This window comes from Boleophthalmus pectinirostris, unplaced genomic scaffold, assembly GCF_026225935.1.
Source record: "Boleophthalmus pectinirostris isolate CB_2022bp ecotype Guang Dong unplaced genomic scaffold, ASM2622593v1 HiC_scaffold_3, whole genome shotgun sequence".
NCBI classification, from domain to species: domain Eukaryota; kingdom Metazoa; phylum Chordata; class Actinopteri; order Gobiiformes; family Gobiidae; genus Boleophthalmus; species Boleophthalmus pectinirostris.
The window spans coordinates 28,398,075-28,417,894 of NW_026571299.1; the positions used below are offsets into that span (position 1 = coordinate 28,398,075).

The 19,820-nt window shown below is 35.9% G+C and overlaps 4 protein-coding genes across 6 annotated transcripts in view; 2 read left to right on the forward strand and 2 right to left on the reverse strand.

Annotated features, from left to right (window-relative positions):
• The window catches only part of camk1b (calcium/calmodulin-dependent protein kinase Ib), a 54,368-nt gene extending 52,273 nt beyond the window's left edge, over positions 1 to 2,095 (reverse strand). The window contains exon 1 of the mRNA XM_020933871.2: positions 1,962 to 2,095. The gene's annotated coding sequence lies outside the window, so the exon portion shown is untranslated. The remainder of the gene's footprint in view (positions 1 to 1,961) is intronic.
• A 759-nt stretch (positions 2,096 to 2,854) lies between these two features.
• Positions 2,855 to 12,080, forward strand: nek4 (NIMA-related kinase 4). Of its 3 annotated transcripts, XM_055160863.1 has the most exons (16): positions 2,855 to 2,990; positions 3,067 to 3,129; positions 4,039 to 4,305; positions 4,895 to 5,092; positions 5,673 to 5,780; positions 6,117 to 6,271; positions 6,670 to 6,814; positions 6,901 to 7,536; positions 7,880 to 7,930; positions 8,018 to 8,167; positions 8,321 to 8,387; positions 9,568 to 9,680; positions 9,926 to 10,005; positions 10,091 to 10,275; positions 11,145 to 11,278; positions 11,724 to 12,079. In XM_055160863.1, the coding sequence occupies exons 1-16, from the start codon at positions 2,979 to 2,981 to the stop codon at positions 11,820 to 11,822; spliced, it is 2,463 nt and encodes an 820-aa protein (XP_055016838.1). In that variant the 5' UTR covers positions 2,855 to 2,978; the 3' UTR covers positions 11,823 to 12,079. The 3 variants fall into 3 exon arrangements, with proteins under 3 accessions (XP_055016838.1, XP_055016837.1, XP_020789501.2); XM_055160862.1 differs by having other exon boundaries at positions 2,861 to 3,129; positions 9,929 to 10,005; positions 11,724 to 12,080; XM_020933842.2 differs by having other exon boundaries at positions 2,861 to 3,129.
• An 82-nt stretch (positions 12,081 to 12,162) lies between these two features.
• Positions 12,163 to 13,615, reverse strand: spcs1 (signal peptidase complex subunit 1). The gene is made up of 4 exons (XM_020933904.2): positions 13,456 to 13,615; positions 12,690 to 12,749; positions 12,521 to 12,607; positions 12,163 to 12,438 (listed from the first exon to the last, which is right to left on the reverse strand). The coding sequence occupies exons 1-4, from the start codon at positions 13,489 to 13,491 to the stop codon at positions 12,313 to 12,315; spliced, it is 309 nt and encodes a 102-aa protein (XP_020789563.1). The 5' UTR covers positions 13,492 to 13,615; the 3' UTR covers positions 12,163 to 12,312.
• A 305-nt stretch (positions 13,616 to 13,920) lies between these two features.
• On the forward strand, positions 13,921 to 19,674 carry glt8d1 (glycosyltransferase 8 domain containing 1). The gene is made up of 11 exons (XM_020933905.2): positions 13,921 to 13,983; positions 14,110 to 14,260; positions 14,373 to 14,471; positions 15,346 to 15,559; positions 16,252 to 16,369; positions 16,462 to 16,546; positions 16,884 to 16,996; positions 17,162 to 17,328; positions 18,161 to 18,273; positions 18,660 to 18,873; positions 19,041 to 19,674. Exons 2-10 carry the CDS (start codon positions 14,245 to 14,247, stop codon positions 18,842 to 18,844), a joined length of 1,110 nt encoding a protein of 369 aa, XP_020789564.1. The 5' UTR covers positions 13,921 to 13,983; positions 14,110 to 14,244; the 3' UTR covers positions 18,845 to 18,873; positions 19,041 to 19,674.
• Positions 19,675 to 19,820: the final 146 nt, after the last annotated feature.

The following is a 19,820-nucleotide window of genomic DNA, read 5'->3' on the forward strand; positions in this document are numbered from 1 at the left end:
TAACTATATAATACCAAAAAACACCCAAGATCCCATATTACGCAAAAAGGATTCTTGTGATCTTAAGCCATGTTATAATGTTGTTACCTCCTCAGAAACATGACTGAAGTTGTGTTTTGTTTCATTCACACCTCGTGATGCCATGAAGCTGTAGTTTTACCTTTTGTTCAGTACAGATAGGCAATTCCAGGGCTGAAATTATCCAAATGATTTAAGTGAAGGTATATGGAGTTTAAGAACATTGGAGCACATCCTGTATTACCACATGACATCACAAGGTGAAACAGAGTGTTTACTGCTTGAGAGAAGAACTCAGCCTAAATATGCAGGATTATGTGTTAAACATGCATGAATCAAAGAAAACAAAATGGTTTTTGATGGGGACACAACATTATTACATAGATTAGAAATGAACTCTAACCCCTTAATTAAGTAGTTACTAAGCCTGGGTCAATCTTTACTATTTTCACTATTTTCTTTACTATTATTTAATGAATCAAGTCTTTCTTCATGCTTCATTATGACTGCAAAATTATTAAAAATGTCATTAACTTGAGAATCTATTAGACAATGTAAATAAAAGTTAATTAATTTCGTGATTTTTTTCTCACAATAATTGTAATGATGTGATATCTCTTCTAATGAACAAGCCATGCAACAGCTTGAAAGAAATTTGAGACAACCTTTCACGCTCATGTATTCAGTCACTATTAACATGTTTAAACAAAGAATTTCAAACAATAGTGGATCAAATTGGTAGCCACAATGAAACTCTAACAAAAGCTATCTGTAAGGCTAGCTACTGTCACTGATACAAAGAGAACCCCTAAATAAGAGCCCTAATAAATATACAAATAGCATTTTCAAGTAGAATCATAGGGTGAAGAAAATGTACTCTTAGCTCTTAGCTCTAGACATACAAACCTGCAAGAGTGGTTACAGCACCTGTTAACATTAAAAGCCAATACTAAAATATGCAGGCATAATAGATTGCATAAGCAGTCTTTCATTCTTTTTTATGCTTTGCCAAGCCATTTGCTTTGAGGTTAAATTATGACAATAGCAAGCAGGCTCTACACTATTTGTCAGGGAAAGGTAGAATACTTTTCTAATAATATTCCCATATATTCTGACTGTAGTCTCATACCTGACAATAACAATAAAGTAGACATATGTTGATAGTGTTAGTTTAATACCACTTTTGTTTAAACTTTTTTTTTTTTTTATCCAATCATTTATAATACTGACATGCATGTTATTCTAGACAAGCTATTAGGCTATATCATGTCCTACTAAGTTTTTTTTTTTTTTTTTTTTATAGGTCAAGTATTTGCTTAAATAAACATAATGAAATGATAATAGTTTGCATTTTGTGGAAACCAAGTGGTCAATAGCCATGTCCATTATACATATTTTCCATGATAGAATGTCATTTATTTGGTTAATGCAATATATATATATATATATATATATATATATATATATATATATATATATATATATATATATATATATATATATATATATATATATATATATACACACACATACATACATAAAATCCTTATTTAGGCAACCAGATTAATCTATAGTTTATTATGCATTTTATACTATTACCTATTTACTGACTAAATCATACGTGTTTAAGGAAGTCACGTGAGATAAAACTACATTTTATTCTAGAAAATTTGCGTATCTCCGCGTAATTTCATGCATTTATTGCCTGTCCTGTTGTTCTTAGTAACTTGTGTAGAATTGCTTATATATTGATTATACACACAAGCAGCATTTTCTACATTCATTTAGAATTTTTGCAGACACGTGTTTAAAATGCCCCGAATCATAAATGGTCTAAGTTTTGATACAAGTTTAGGTTAAGTGCAATTCAGAAGCATTCACCGACTTCAATGTTTAACGTAAAAAATTCGTACCACAAATGCAAACAAAAGAGATCGTATTACTTATGAAACGTGGGGGATTCTCCAGCTCCGTGCCCGTGATCAGTCCGTGTTTAATCCGCCCGAAGCCCGCTCTTCTCCAGACTCTCCCAGTTGAACCTCTCGCTTGAAATCTGGACTTCTGCAATCGCTTCGAGCCTCCAGCGAAGTGACATGAAGAAGAGGCGGGTTTAGACAGAGTATGAACCAATCAGAAGGCAGAATGGGCAAGCGGTGGAAAAACTCTGAAAGGCTATTGGTCAAAATAAATGTCAATCAGCACCAGATAACTTGTCGCAAAGGTGAGTAGGGCTTCGTTATTGTTTTTTTTTAAGTTAGGATTTATTCGAGTAGAGTCAAGAATAAAACTGTCATTCGATGTATTATTTCTGTCACTTTAAAAAGCATTTTTAATTCCAAAAGATAAAAAGTTAAGAGGGAATAAATGTTCGTAAAAGGCGCGTTTTTATATGATAGATCTTTAGCTCTATCTAACGGAGAAATTTGGTAACGCAACAATCCATGCAAAGGCCAGTCTATGGGCCAGACTAACTTTTTCCTTCAAATTAAAGCATCAAATGAGAGACACAGATGTAAAAGAGCTAGGCTGATCTTACCAAGTCTGTGTTAGACATAAACTTCTGATTACTTGCCAAGTAAAAATATCACTATTGTGAAATTGCAAAAGAAAATGTTATTCAGACATCTCCTTGGTAACAGATATTTCCATGGTGACACACCCCCACTAGAAAAGTTACAGAGCGTACCTTTAACTAGTAATCACTTACGGTGGCGTGACATCACAGTGGCTTGGTGTCTCTTCCGTCCTGCAGGTGTCGCTGTGTTTTATTCCCTCTCTTTGATGCGTCGCCATGGAGCTGCCGTTGCCTAGTGACGACAAAACTCCACACTCTGCACTTCCGGGGGTTTCAAACGCGTCTCTGTTCAGCGCCACGGAACCAACTTTTACCCACAAATCCACTGTTTTTATGAGGATTTATCATCCAAACATGATGCTGAATATCACAAAAGGTCTTTAAAATGTGTCTCCGAGTAGGTTTAGTTTTCTTGCGCTTTTCTGATTCGCGAAAACGAGCGAAGAATGATGAATAATTACATTTTCGTGAAGGTGGTGGGGAGAGGGAGCTACGGTGAAGTCCACCTGGTCAAGCACAAAACAGACCGAAAACAGGTCAGAAAACTGCTCAGACTGAACCTTTTATTGATCCTGAATAGCTACCTTTGAGGAAATTGTAGATGGATGATTTTGTACTGAAAAGCTGTTGTTTTGGATGAAAGAATAGTCAAATGCTAGTGTCTTACTTTTATTGTTTACAGACCAAACAAAACTACACCCAAATTAAAAGCTTCAACACGTTTTGCTGATCTGTCGATCATGTAAAACCAGAAGTCAACTATCTCATTATTTGTTGGATCAGACTTATAAGATTTATAATACATTTTGTGTTACCAAGCTAGTAGTTTATGTAATGTCAATAAATAAAGCCTGTATTAGTATTAGTGTATTTTACTGTTGGTTTGGTATGTCTGATGAGGAGAGACTGGAGTATTTGTTTAAATGTAATGTTTTCAAGCTGGCTCACTTTGTGTTAAAAGCCTGGGACCTCCGTAAGAGGACACTTTATGTTGACTAATCAAGTTTTGATCATTGTAGTCATAAATATATGGACTATAGATTACTCACAAGTACAAACACATGACAGTTGCTGTGAAAGAGGTTTTATTAGGCAGCTCTAGGCCTATCATGATAATTACTATGATCACTTATCATTCAATACATGGTAGATGGAACAATAATTTTGGGCTGGCAATATTTATTGTCGGAACTTTTTCTACTACTACTTAAGAGTTGCATTCTGTTATTTATTAATTTATTGCTGCTTATATTTATTGCAGCTCACATTATTTTTGTGGATAATTTTGCTTTATGGTTTGGTTGTTGATTTACTTATGGTCTATATTTACTTCAGCAATATATTTCAATTAAAAATTTGTTATCATGACCTAGACAAACATGGCCTAGACAAAGTCAAAACTACATGTGTAAATATTCTGTATTAAGAAGGTCCTCTTTGTGCAGTATGTGATAAAGAAGCTGAACCTAAAGACCTCCTCTAAACGTGAGCGCCGTTCGGCTGAGCAGGAGGCCCAGCTCCTGTCTCAGTTGAGACACCCAAACATTGTGACATACCGGGAGTCATGGGAGGGGGACGACTGCCTGCTCTACATCGTGATGGGCTTCTGTGAAGGAGGAGACCTGTACCACCGCCTCAAGCAGCAGAAGGGGGAGCTGCTGCCAGAGAGACAGGTGGTTGAGTGGTTTGTCCAGATTGCAATGGCTCTGCAGGTGAGGGGGGAATTACATTAAGGGGTTTTCAGTAGTTATCTGTGGGGACTTTGCATGTTCTCCCCATGTCTCCCTTTTGCATGCTCTCCCCTTGTCTACATGCAGTTGGGTCTTCTGCTTTCCCTTACCTTACCGTACATTCAGGTTAAATGGTTACATGCATAGTCAGAATGGTTAAGGACAAACTTTCCATCTGACCAATGCAATTTCATTGTATAACTTCACTTATAATGATATGTTTAATAAATAATACATTTTAACTTACATTTCTGTTGATCTAAAAAATTTGGTGGTTTTGAATTTTAAAAAATGTTTTCTATCAGCCAGCACCAAAAACACCATTAATTTCAAAGTTCTGAACTTCTCCTTCAGAGCAATTAAATGTTACTTAATTTTTATATACATAATTTTTATTTATACATCTCAATAACATTCATCTAGGTAGTACTAAATGTTTTTAATTAGTCACAAATACAAGCCATCGGCAGTATACTGGCATAAATCTATTGGTGTATTTCTTCTTATTATTGTGTTATTTCATACCTTTTTCATGAGGTTTTGAGAATTAACTGATTGCTATGTTTTTCAGTACCTCCATGAGAGAAACATTCTCCACCGGGATCTGAAGACCCAGAACATCTTTTTAACAAAAACAAACATCATAAAAGTTGGAGATCTGGGCATTGCAAGAGTTTTGGAGAATCAGAACGACATGGCCAGTACTTTGATCGGGACACCCTACTACATGAGCCCCGAGCTCTTCTCCAACAAACCCTACAACCACAAGGCATGAGGATATGCAAATCTATTGCACACTGCAAAAAAATAATGTCTACGTGAATTAAAATGACTTGAATTTAGAATGTTTATCTTGTTCTGCCTAGTTGTGATATATTTATTTTTAAGACTTTCCTCAAGGTTCCTCAACTTTCTTACTGGTTCCTGATGAGCATTTCATTTCACATTTCACTTAGACATGCACTATAACCTGTCTGAACCACTACCTTCCTCCATGGAAATGTTATTGCTTTGTCTAAAATGTTCCACATGTCATTATACGTATCTATTTCCATTGAGACAAGCAGGTGTTGCCACTAAACCAAGTAATCTATAGAAAGGAGATCCCCTCACAGTAACAATGTTTTTCAAGGTATGTTTTTGTCAGAAACAAGAAATCAATCTGAAATACGTTTAAGCATGTCCACACATATAATAAACAAACATTGTTAAAACTACACAGAATAACAAACTACACTGAGTCATTTTATCCCACAGATCTCTTGTTCAAGAGGCTATAATGTTAACCTTATTGGTACATGTTAAGGATTAGAACGGATAAAATGATTTTATTCATGTTTGGTTCACAGTCAGACGTTTGGGCACTGGGCTGCTGTGTGTATGAGATGTCGACTCTGAAACACGCCTTCAATGCCAAAGACATGAACTCACTGGTTTATCGCATCGTGGAGGGGAAGGTTGGTGTTGGTGTTTTGTCACTTGAGTGAATGATTATTGTGTTCTAATGTTACTTAACTGTTGGAGAATGGTTTTAAAATGCTTTCTTGTTCTTAAGGCATTCTTTGTGTCCTTGTATTCTGTATGGATTTGGTCTGTCTCAGGAATACGTTATAAATTTTATTCTTATTCGCTACTCAAAGCATCATGAATAATGATACATTACATTTTAAAAAACTCAAATTTTAAAAATATGTAAAGAATTCATTCATTTATATATTTTTAGGTTAATATTTAATCACATTTTAGTGTATTATTACTCATTCTGTTATTGACACTTTCTCTCTGTCCTTCAGTTGCCTCAGATGCCCTACCGGTACGACCCTCAGCTGGGAGACCTGATCCGGAGCATGTTGAGTAAAAGACCTGAGGACAGACCGGACGTCAAACACATCCTCCGACAGCCCTACATCAAACGGCAAATCTCCCTGTTCCTCGAGGCCACAAAAGAGTATGCCACTTTACTGTATATTTGAGTTAAAAGGTACAATATTTTTTCTTGAGGGGGGTCTACCTCCTGCTTATCTATCATACATTCTTAGTCTAAGCAGGGTGATCTCTCCACAGATCTCATTTGTAATGTTGACTGGTGGCGTCACCTGCTTATCTCCATGGACATGGAGTTTAGATAAATGCCGGAAAGTAGTTCACCTTTAAAGGTGCTTTAGGCCTGCATTATAATTGTGTCTTAATAATAATGATCTAGTAATTGATTTGCTGTGGAGTGGGGGAAGATTCATGCACACTTCAATTTATAATTCATTGTTTGTAATAAAATACCTTATGGCACAACAAAATGTTGTAGTTTAAGTCATAAAGTTGTGTTCTCTCTGTATTTTCTGTCTTTAGAAAAACATCTAAGTCCAAAAGGAAGGCTGTTGCTGTTGGGGGAGGAGATTGTGAGTCCAGTGCATCATCTGAAGCAACAAAACTAAAATCTGAGAAACAGTCTCCCAGTCCTCAACATGAGCCTCCTCCCAAACCCAAGCAGCTGGTATGTCTGGGACATACTCTAAAAGACGCAGAAATATGAAGGTAATATTTATTATTATAATCATTCATTTACCTTCTCTATTTCAGCCGGAGAAACTTCATAAGCCTAAATCTCAAAATGGCATTTGTGACCTCGCTCCAAAACGAAGCACTCCTCCTCCCAAACCCCCTCCTCCTTCTTTTCCCTTAAAAGACCTGAATGACAACATGGCAACAATCAGCAACATCAACATCGATATCCCACTTCAAAATGACCAAAATCAGGTTAAAAAACACAGTTCCCCCCCTTTGCAACAACAAAACTCTGAACCTACACCGAAACATGCCCAGAATGAATGCAAAAACAAGAAGAAATTGGACATTTTGCCATCAAAATCTCCACTGTTGCTCCTTTCAAAAGCTGTAACAAGTGTAAATATTGAATCTTTGGACGTTAATCCAAAAACAACACCAAATCCAAGTAATACATTTTTATTATTAGGCAATAAACCTGTTGTAAATGATCGGATTGATACAATGGAGCTACTGAGGGAAGCTGGCTTCCTGGATTTCAACATGGACGGAAAGAAAGAAGAGGATAAATGTGTGTTTGTTCCGGAGAAGAAGCAAGAAAACAAGTTTTTAAAAGGAAACATAGAAGAGGAGTGTAAAGAGGAGGGTGAAGGTGACACCATGATGCTGCTGAGAGGCGCTCAAATGGAAAAACAGACTCCAGAAATACAAGTGAGTAGTCTTAAATAATGTAATGTGTGCTTTTAGCCTTGTCACAATATTTTTTTTTGAATTTAATTATTTTATTCATAAAATATTAAAGATTGTGTAGACTTGTATGAATTAAAGTAGATGATCATTATTTATTTTATTACATGACTGACTCAGTTTCATTTTTATTTACAATGTGGCTAATTGTAAAAGGGGTTCACTAGGATTTTCCTGCATTAGAACTATTGTCTCAGTTGCATGAAGTTGTTTCAGTATTACTGTTTATAGCTATATTAGCTGTGACAATATATTGCTCTTCAAATCATGTAATTGTTTTGTAACATTTTGACATTGTTTGTTTCAGACAAATCTGGAGTCCACAGAAAAGCTATTAGAGCCACTGCCTCCAGTTCAGGTCTGTTCCTGATGATTGATAATAAGCGATCTGATATACTTAGACATTATTCTTATTTGAATCTATTCTTGATTGTGTGGGTTTCAGGTCCCTGCTCCCAGACCTCTGCCTGTTCCTCCACTCCACTCCACAGCTCACCACAAAAAGAAGAAACTCACAGATAATGAAAAATCTAAACTACCTAATGTGCCAGCCTGTACCCCTGTTAGTGACGGAGACATGCCTCCTCTGCAGCAGGTCAGACACTGCTACTTATTTGACATAATATATATATATATATATATATATATTTTTTTTTTTATTTATTTATTATTTTTTTATTTTATTTTATATATTTTTATAATTGTATGCTTTATGTTCTTATATTTGTGGTACTTTGGTTGTTCCCAGGGGCGCCCTCTATCGGCCCGAGAGAGGAGGAGGCTGAGGCAGTCACAAGAAGGAATTGGCCAGTCAGGTACTTGACTTTCCCTGGAATGTTCCACAGTATGGCATTTAAACATCTATCTAGGGTTAATCTTATTAGGGGTGTTTTTATTCAAGCCACAGTCAGGTATTTTACTTATGGATAGTAACAGATTTAAAAGTACTGGAGGGCAGCTTGTCTCCATGATTATATTATAGCTTTTTCTTGAATGTTCCACAGTAAGATTTTAAATATTTTTATCAAGAATTTGTTTCATTACAGGTGTTTTTATTGCTCAAAAGTAACTTAAAACATGCATTCTTACAGTGAATGGGCTCACCTCTCCACAGGTTTATAAATGGAATTTTGTGGGATGGGATCAGCTTTTGTTTACAGGTGAAATTTTGATGACCCCCTTGAAAACGAGATGGTGACACATCTCAAGGGGCTTATCCTCCAAACAAATAAATTCAAATTCAAACTTTTCACTATTCAAAGGATATAATATTTTGTTTATTGTTCATCATTCTCAAACTCACAGTGATAAAGTCTCTGTTCTACCTGCTCAGACAGAGTGAGGGTCCTTAACTTGTTTGGTTTCCCCATCAACCAAAGCATGTAAATCACAAAGGCTGCGATTATTTAGGTAACGTGCACCATAGGTCATTGACTCAAGGAAGAATAGCTGTGTGGAAGCACAGCTAATGGAGGTCAAATAAATACAATACAATACAACACAATGTTCTCTGTGGTGAACAAAATATGCAGTGTCTGTGAAATCTTATCATGTGTAAAACCTGCTAACCTTGTAGTTTAGATTTCTGCAAACATGTTCTGAAATGCATGGGATTCAGATATTAGTTTAGCAGTTCATATTTCAGTATTTCAGTCACAAATGTAAGCACAGAACAAAAAAAATCCTACTTAGATACAACGTTGAAAACTACTATTAGGTCTTCTGCTCGTGACAGGTTTAACTCCAGTCACAGTGAAGGATGGGTCAAATGCAGAGGGCACATTTCCTTACAGTACTTAGATCATTGAACTTCTTGGTTATTTTTAAAAGACAAGACAGTGTGAGATGTGTTTAGCTGCAAGCCATCCTCAGAGTGACCTGCCAGTTTTGACCTGACCACCCTCAGTGTTCAGTCTGACAGAGTTAATTACGGAAGAAGATAAAATGAAAGTTTTTGGATTGCTTAAATCACTTACCTTGTGCTTAATATTTCAGGTATAAATCCAGTGAGAAGGGCCTCCTATGATGTGACCTCCTCAAAACAGGAGGGCACAAGTGTTCAAGTGAGTCGCTCTGTGTCTGTCCCCTTCACAGAGAGGACTGACAAGGTAAGGCTATGTACACACACATTCTCTTATGCAAAAAAAGAATACAAATAAAATCAGTCATATTATAGTATTTTTTTAAAATGTGATGTGATAAAGCACTAAAGGCAATAGCTTTAATATGCACTCCCGAATCTGGGATGCTATCAGCTGTCATATGCTGAGGATGCAACATATGAATCATATGATGACTGCAAGGAGTAGTAGTGTTTATTACATATACACTATAATTGTACTCATTTTTTCAGCAGCAGGAAAAGTCAGATGAGGAAGATTTTAGTTCATCTACGAGTTCCACCGAGTGCTCAGTGGCAGACAGCAAAGAGAGGTCAGTGTCCGGTTTAAAAGTGATGTGTTATAATGTTCTTCAACTGAATAATTTCACATTCATTTACTTTTATTTGTCTCATCAGAAAAGCAGAATCCAGTGACATGCAGGACCTGGTGCAGATGATGACGCAGACTCTAAAGATGGCCGCTGCTGATGGAGAGGGGTCGTGTGACCTCCAGGAGTTCAAGCTGAACAGGAAGTACAGGGACACTCTGCTGCTCCATGGCAAAAAACCCAAAGACCTGTCCCTCAGCAACATCAGTATGGGTGAGAGCTATTAGACAGCTACTGCCAGCATTTCTTTTAGAGGGTAGAGGGCTACACAACTCTATGAGCCACTATTATTTTTGAAACAACCAATAGTCAATGGTTAGAGCAGTGGTCCCCTAACCAGAAGGTCAGAGGATTGATTTCCTACTCAGACCAAGTTCTGTCGTGTTCTTAGGCAAGGCACTTCACCCACCTTGCCTAGTATGAAAGTGGTGTGTGCATGAGTTTTGGTGGTGGTCAGAGGGACCACTGATGCAGCCTCACTTAGCCTCATTTCCGTGACCGTCAGTCTGCCCATGGCAGTTGTGTCTGCAATCGTAGCTTACCACCACTGAGTGTATGAAAAATAATTTTGTGTAGCACAATTTAGGCTTTCTCAAGCCTGTAAAGCCCATTACAAGAGTATGGCATTATTATCATTACATTAAACAGAAAATCCACAAATGTTGAACCCTACCAAATATAAATTTACCTCATTCATTAGTGATGACAGAGAAGAAGCTGAACTTTGTGCCAGTTTTAGTTTCATGTCAAGGCCCAGTAATTACAGAGGTATTGACAAGATCAGCAAATCTGCAATCTGACAGTTAGACAGCAACTTCCAACATAGAAGTGTGACCTGTCCCCCATATACATTTAAACTATTCATGGGTTTCAGTTTCCAGTAATAGACACCATTTTGAGGACTTTTTGCCGTTCAAAACATTAACATTCAATTTTCTTAAAATTTTACATTTTTCCCAAAAAAAAAAAAAAATGGGTACTGACTGTAGAATGTTGTGGTATCACTTGAAAACAACCTATTCTGACCTCCCCTGCACCTCCAGTTTAAAACAGGGACACTGATCATCATGGTGTTTCTACAGGGTCCACGTCAGGTCCAGCCAAAGTGAGACGAGTTGTGGAGCAGCTGAGGACTGATGTTCTGAAGGGACTTGGGGTCAAACTCCTGGACAGAGTGCTGGAGGTTATGGAGGAGGAGGACGAGAATAAACGAGAGGTATGCTGGGAAAATATAGTGGTTCACAATGAACTTAATGCATTCATTTTCAATCTGTGCGCCAGGGAACACTTGTGTGGCTTGAGAAAAATTTGAGGTAACAGAATTGCACATGGATTTAATTGAAAAATTAAATCTATGTGCCCTGAGCAAATGTTTGCACTAAAAAATAAAGCAAAATGATCAAGACCAAATTTAAAGAACCAAACAGTGGCATAACTATTAATAGCCACATATACCATATATAGTGTGATTTTAAAATGTTAGGAGGTGTGCCGTGAAATGTATTATTATTTATTATTATCTAAAAGTTTGCAGAAAGTTAAATTTATATACATTTTCTCATACAATTCGATATTAACAATTCAAAACAGCTATGATGTATGGGAATTCATACACTTTTTGTAGTGCATTAGATTACAGTGTTGCTTTTTCTGTCTCTCAGTTGCATCTCCGGGAGTTGATGGGGGATGAGAAGTACCAGGCCTACGCTGTGATGGTTCGACAGCTCAAGTTCTTTGAAGATATGGCCCTCAAAGTTTAAAACACTTCACGCACATTTCAATTCACAGAAGTCTGGATTATCTCATGTTTAATTTTCTGTGCCATTTTAGTCACTATAAACTCTGCATCACGTTATATTTTGTAATACTTTGTAAATAATTGTATATTTTTATAAGAAAAACATTTTCCACCTTTTTTTTTTTGGCTTTAGTGTTGTATTTTTAGCATGTAATAGTTTATGTAAGCAATTTTTTTGTTTTGTTTAGTTACTTTTTTTTTTTTAAGTTAAAGGTCTAAATATGCAGAAGTTTATATTTATCAGTTAGGCAATGTATATATTGTTTTTCTTTTCAACTAAACAATAAAATGTCTACTTAAGCTCGTCTGTTTTGAAACTTTATTTAAATGCATGTCCATTATTGACCAACACTGTAACAAATGTATTATTATCAAATGGTACGAAACTAATAGTTGACACCCTTTTATGATTTTCTATATAAAAAGTAGGCTGAAGGGAAGATGAAGTTAATTTATTTGTGCTTCTTCTTTTTGATATTTTCTTGAGGTTTTGGGCATGGCTCACCACCCGCCTCTGGGACAATGGGCTGCCAGTTCAAAGGATTCTTTCTGTACATCGGCCATGGAGGGAGAGTGAGCTGAAATGAGAATATTCAAATGTATTTTAAAACATTTGAGCATGAATACAAAACAAGGCAGTTCCGGTAGAACATAACTTACCACGCAAGACACTGCAAAACCAGCTAACACAATGTATACTGTCCACCCAAACTGCTCCACGATCAAACCGTAAATAAACCCAATTGCCTGAAAATGTGAACAAGATTTAATTCAAATAAAACAAATGAAAAACAGGTAAAGAAAATTAAACACTAATGCAATGTCTTACCGCTGAAACTAGAATTATTCCTTGGAAAATCTGTTCAGCCAGCTTCTGACCCTTATAATCCTGTAACACAAATAGACACATTATTAAGTTAATATTAAAGAGTATATGTTGAGATATCAAACTACATTCTACTACATTCCCAGGCCCTCTTATTTCTCAATAAATCTAATATGATTACTCTAAGCATTATTGTTCCTGTTACATTCAGTTATTGATGTGCAATGAATGTAAACTGTTCAAACTGAGGACCCCAAGTGGTTGATTATAAGGCGAGACCCCCATTTTTTGTACTGAACTGACAATATTAAAATATATAATAAGTATGTGCTCAATCATAAAAAAACCTCTAAACATCACAAATTGGCTAGTTAGTTTAATTTCCTTTCTCAACTGATTACAGTAGCAGTTGCCTATATCAAATACATTTTGGAGAAATTATGAGTAATTAAAATAATTACAGACAAAGGTGACAAAAATATGTTACCCAAATATACCCATATGTTAATTTTTTCAAATTCAGACATGCATGCACAAATAATGAGCTATTTTGCCATATGATGGGTAGCCTAAATGCTTTCACATTATTTTACAACGCACTCAGTACAATTGTGCAACATTTGAGAAATGCTGAATGCCGTTAATTATATAGAAAAAGCAGTTTGCGAGAAAACAGCGGTGTGAGTTCTGCAAAGCAAATTAACCAGCGCATGAATGAAATGATCTGATAATACTGTTACCAAACACACAACCAGCTAAAAACCCTTACCATATGAGTCGGGATGGATTTAAATATGGATAACATCTTCTCTCTTCAATTAAGAATACTTCCACGGCCTAAAACGATGAAAGTGGACCAAAAAGAAACACTTTTTATGCACACATCCGGTTTTACAAAAAGATACGTCGCATTGTAAAAGCTTTTCCTGTCTCTGCTAAGACCCAAAGATTTACTTGTATAAACCACCTGGATACAACTCGAGCTCGGCTAACAGAATCGAGCCGTGGTCATCCATTTTGTTAACTATTAGCGAAAAGCGTTTTAGCTGTCTTTAATAACGCCAGTAAATAATATCACTAACGTGTTAATTTTCTCTTTTGTTAAATACACATAATTCAATGTTTCAATCAGAAATCGGGTTAATGCTTCTGTTGCATACATATACATATATTTTTTAATAGCAACTTGATATATAATTAGTTATTTTGGGCAGGAAATGTGGCTGTATGCCTACTACACCCAGCCTCGATAGCAAATAAAAGTTGCCAATGTTGAGTTGGCAGTTTGGCAGTCAAGGTAAATTGTCTTTCTTTGCCATTTTTTATGTAATTTAAAGATGTATTTTACTGTATTTTAATTTATCTACATCTTTTGGCTGAGGTCTCTTTGCATACGTGTTATAATGTTCTTTGTTTTGTGTAGACGCGGCTGCTGCAGCTTGTGACCTCGCTTAGCATCATCCTCCTCCAGCCTATCCTTACATCTCAACATTTCGCGTCTTAAATTTTCGTTTGAAAAAAATTTAAACTCACTAAAGGGACGAATGAAGACGCCATTATGACACTACGAAAAGGTAAGAGTTATTTATTAATGTACAGTTTGGTTTATGTTTGCATTGGTCTGTAAACTTCTTTATTCTTACCAGGTTTAGTGGCAAAATGTAAATCTTTTTGTATTTTTTTCAGTAAACCTGGTGATTCTGGTGCTCCTGGCTGTGGCCTTCCTTATTATTGTTCAGAGAAACCTTCTGAATCTCAGTGACTTTTTACACAAAGAGAATCCAGGTAAAAATGTGATAAGGAATAAAAATTTGTGGTTTAATTGATTCTGGTCAGGTGTTATGCAGATACAAAGATATTATTTATGGCTTATTAATTCAGTGTGACGCAAATAACTTGTAATATTATGCTTACAAACAAACACAGATGGACCATTCCCTTCTCCTTCTTTTAATTGGAAACATTTTATTGCTATTTCAGACATGTCAGTGTCTTGCCCAAGGACACAAGAACTGTTTGTTATTCCAGTGGCAGGAATAATCAAACATTGACCTTCAGATTAGTAGGCAAAGGTCTTATTCAAATGAGCTACATTAAATCATTTTATTGCCATTCTGACATTCTAAAAACAGTTTCTCAAAGTGTGGTGCATAACAAAACAATGTTCTTACTGCACAACCATTAGGAAAAATAGTTAGTTGCTGGCAAGTTACATTTCCTGAAGTTGTAGTTCAAAAAGCAAAAGTACAATGACAATATTAGACCAAAAATATTAGACCAAAATTGTGCACTGCTACAATTGAATTTGCAATTTATTACAAAATTCTGTCAAAATCTCCTCGTCTCGTTCTTGTGGACTGAATCTTGACTGTGAAGCGCTTGACTGTATGGAGTGACTTAAGGGTCTCTGATGGTGTATTAGTCGTGCTTATACTTGGTCTCTTATGTATTTATGTTCAGTGGTGGATGTTTGTATGGGCTTATGTTGCTGTGTTGCCTTTTCTTTATGTTAAAGCATGTGTCCCAAGACAAATAGACAATAACAGATTTATTTATTTAACTATTATTATTATTATTATTATTATTATTATCATTGTGGGAATTGTGTCTGGGCCCACCCACAAACACATACATTTTTTCCTATTTACTCTACTTCCAGATTCTGGGGTGGTCCTTCCTTTTGAGGCGGAACTCTCTCAGAACCTGCGTCCGGCTTCAGGGCCCAGATCTGGAGATGAGATTCCAGTTCTTATCACAGCGGCAGAGGACCGACTGGGCGCCACAGTGACGGCCATAAACAGCGTCTACTCCAACACTAAAGCCAATGTGGTGTTCACTATAATCACTCTCAACCACACTGTGCAGCACCTCAAGTAAGTCACAACCAACCACAACCACCTGGTGTAGGGTTTCTGTAATCCCTCTGTCTTCCAGAAAGGGCACATAACAAAGGAGAAATTCAATTCTGTCAACTGGAATTGTAGAGACTGTTAAATAAATAAACAATGTATTTGTCCAACCACAAAGCCTATAGATCAGTATTAGACATATTACTTGCCCCTGAACACTACACCAAGTGGCAAAGGAGAAATTCAGTTCTGTCAACTGGACAAAAATGTTTAATCAAAGACGTTTCGGAGCTTCGTCATTTCTGGTCAGACTGCTGGTGGACCAGAACTAACGAAGACTTTGGTTGGATAAATAACTAGTTTATTTATTTAACTGTCTCTACAAATGGAAAAACTTCTTGTCCTGGGGACCACTCTGACAAAAAAAAAAAAAAAAAAAAAAAAGCTTTGACATTGACATTCCATAGTTTTATTGACATCCTATTTTTACTTATTAGAAAAATATAACTGAAATGCAAAAACTAACTACTAAACAGAAGTACAGATTATGGCTGGCTGTTAAATGTTTATGGTGCACAAAACAAAACAAAATAAAAAATCACACCTTTCATGCTCCTTTTTCCAGTATGCTGTATTTAGGCCAATATATGTTTATTTTGCCTATATTTTCTGCTGTTATCGGCTGACCTTCTATTGTTTTTCTCCTATCTCCACAGAGCGTGGCTCAGTGAATCAAAGCTAAAAAGCATTAAACATAAAATAGTTATATTTGATCTGGAGTTCCTTAAAGGGAAGATTTCTCAAGATTCAAACAGCGTGGAAGCTTCAAAACCAGTAAGACAAGTTACACAACAGAAACCCACAGCATATTTTTGCTGTGGTAAAACAGTACAATATTCCCTACATTGTCTGTACTTATTTTGCAGTTGGCTTTTGCAAGATTCTACCTCCCCCTGTACTTCCCTGAGGCAGAAAAGGCCATTTATTTGGACGATGATGTTATTGTACAAGGTGAGTGGAATGAAATGGAAATACTTAATGATATACAGTAAAAAAAAAGTGGTTAGGGGATAGGGACCGTTTATTATTATTAATGTATAATTACAGTGTAAATATGACAGATTATTGTTAAAATGCACATTTCTGCAAATAAAAAACAAGATTCAACATTTTTAAAACTTTTCATTAAAACTATAATTTGAAGGTTTATTTGATGTCTTTTTTATCAGTAGTTTGTAATTGTTCTACAAAAAGAACATTATTTTGTCCAGATTGCAGAAGGTTGCAATAGGTTAAAGTTGCATAGTTTATAACTTGTGTATGACTTGTTATTTTTGTTTGATTTTAGGAGATATTCAGGAGCTGTTTGAGACCAATCTTAAACCAGGACAAGCAGCAGCTTTCTCTGAAGACTGTGATTCTTCCTCTGCCAAAGGAATCGTTCGAGGAGCTGGGAATCAGGTGTCCACCCCTTTCACTCACTCTTATGGGTTTCAAGTAAAAGTTAAAGTTAAAAAAAAGAAAATTGATACATGTTTTAAAATCTTTTGTCAATATTGTACATTCACAAATAAAAAGGTTTGATTGTATTTTAAATTAACTGCATTTTATCTGTATCTCTTTCAGAATAACTACATGGGCTTCCTGGACTTCAGGAAAGAGGCGATAAAGAAGCTGGGTCTGAGAGCAAACACGTGTTCTTTTAACCCTGGAGTCTTCATCGCAAATCTGACAGAATGGAAAAACCAGAACATCACAGGACAGCTGCAGCACTGGATGGAGCTCAACACACAGTGAGGATATACATATACTGCCGCTACTAATACTGCTACAACTTACTGCTAATAATACTGCTGCTGTCACTATAACTAACAGTGAAGGTATGATTATATTACATAGGGGTGTCCAAACTTTTCAAGGGCCACATATATGTAGAAACATATTTGAAGTGGAGGGCTGCATATGATAGTGTTGACAGTGCCAATATAACTTTATTAAGACTTGAAACACACATTTTAGTTTTGTATGGTAATGCAGTATGATGTTGTTGAAGTTCTGTTGGTGGAAAATGCAGTACATGTTCAGACACCCCTGTACTACTACTATTGCCACTAAAACTATAGCAGATGCAGCACTGGTCCTCTGACTTCCTGTTAAATTGGCCCAAATGATCTTAAGCATTACTTTTTACTGCAAACTGTAGTAATTCTAGCACTAACCTCAATAACACCACAGTGCATGGTGGTACAGGCCGAACATTAAAGTCTCAAGCCTTGTTAAAGGTCCAGTGGCTCCATCAAACCTGTGTAAAATGCATCCATATGAACATCACTCTATATTGACCACTGATGTTTCAATTGTCTGGAAAAGACTGGACACCCCGCTATACAGTATGCCTGTAGACATAATGTTCTTATGATTTGTAAAAAAAAAAACAACAACTTTATTTTCATGTAAATACTGCTATGTCTGACTCACATCACGTGACATGGTTTGGAATCTGTTTTAGTCCAGATAATGCGTAGCAATATTTGTAAATATAATTTTTTTCAGCCCTATTGTGAGGGACAAATATGAAGGCCTTTTCATATTTCATAATGGCTGTGTTGTTGTGTGTGTTTCCAGTGAGGACCTGTACAGTAAGACTCTGGGTGACAGTGTGATCACTCCTCCTCTGCTCATCGTCTTCTACAAAAGACACGGCGCCATCGATCCCATGTGGCACATCAGGCATCTGGGTCAGACATCACACTATAACGCATCTTATTTTATCTAGGCTTTTCACTAGTGCTGAAATATGAATCACAATTACATTAAACTACAGCTCTGATTTACACGAAAGTGTTAACATTGGTTTAAAAAAAAAAGGCATTATATATAAATTGTTGTACTTGATTATTGCGAACGACGATATTGTGATATAATAATTTTTTTGCAATTTGGTTAAAATAAGACTCAGGTGACAATTCACACCTAACAGCTACTCCCTACTATAAACAACTAGTTAGTTAGCTCCTCCCTTCAGACAGATGTAAGACAGTGACTTTCAGAAGAGAATGAAATTTTCTTTTGTATTTGGTTATCATTTTAAAACAAAAATTATCAAATCGTTCTTGTGTACCAGGTACGACAGGAGCAGGTAACCGTTACTCGTCTCAGTTCGTTAAAGCCGCCAAACTGCTGCACTGGAACGGCCATTATAAACCCTGGGGCCGCGGTGCTGCCTTCACTGACCTCTGGGATCTGTGGTACATTCAAGACCCCACTGGAAAATTCCACCCCATCAGACGGCATGAGGACAGAGAATAAGACCACTATAAAAAGGACATCTACACAAGGTAAAAATAGATTTTTTTGTGTGTGTCCTTTTACTTTAAATATTTATTGCACTGTTTATAAATAATATCTCTAAGTCTAAATTATTCATTTAATCTGTTTTTTAAAGTAAATGAGTCTAAACCTAAACTAATATTTCAAATTAATTATGGGTTATTGTTTTTTACAGACTTAAAAATTAAAGTTTTGGGACCTTTTCAACCAAATGGACCTACTTTGGACCAAATTTTACCTCAGGAAACACTAACTGTTAAATTCACAATACCCTATCATGTTCTCAATTGTATTTTGCTTTATTGCCAAAGCCTGACCTCACTTTACCTGTGGACATTCTATCTGTAAATCACGTTAAGATTTTTATAGTTTAAATTTTAGTTGAAAAAATATATTATGTAAAATGTTTTGATTTGAATTTTGACATCACAAAATCAGTCCAGTTACTGTACCTGTATTTGAATACATTTTAACATGATTTTGCCTTCATGTGTAGTAACAGAAATGGTAGATAATAAAACAATTTTCTATTTCATCAAAATTTTATTTGGATAATTTTCTACACTTCTACAATTTTATTTTATTTTTTCAACTCTGTAATGACTTTAGCTGCTAGCCTTAGCTTTATAACCATTACATAAAAAAAAAAAGTATATATCTCAAATATTTTGTTACATTATTTTACTGGTGCTAAAGTTTCACAACTTGTTCTGTCTGCCTTAACCTGAGATTTTGCCAGTTTTAATAATTTTTTATTGTTTTCGTATAAGGTGTAAATAATGTCAAGTTTTGTAAATATACAGAATAAAGAGCTTTTTATTCAAAACACACTTGTATTTTGTTTTGATGTCCCCTTTCTTTACATCCATTAATATCTTTGGCATTTCCTTGGCCTCCTGTTTTAATCTTGTTTAGCGCTGTTCCAAGTCACTTAACAATTTCATAAATTATTCGC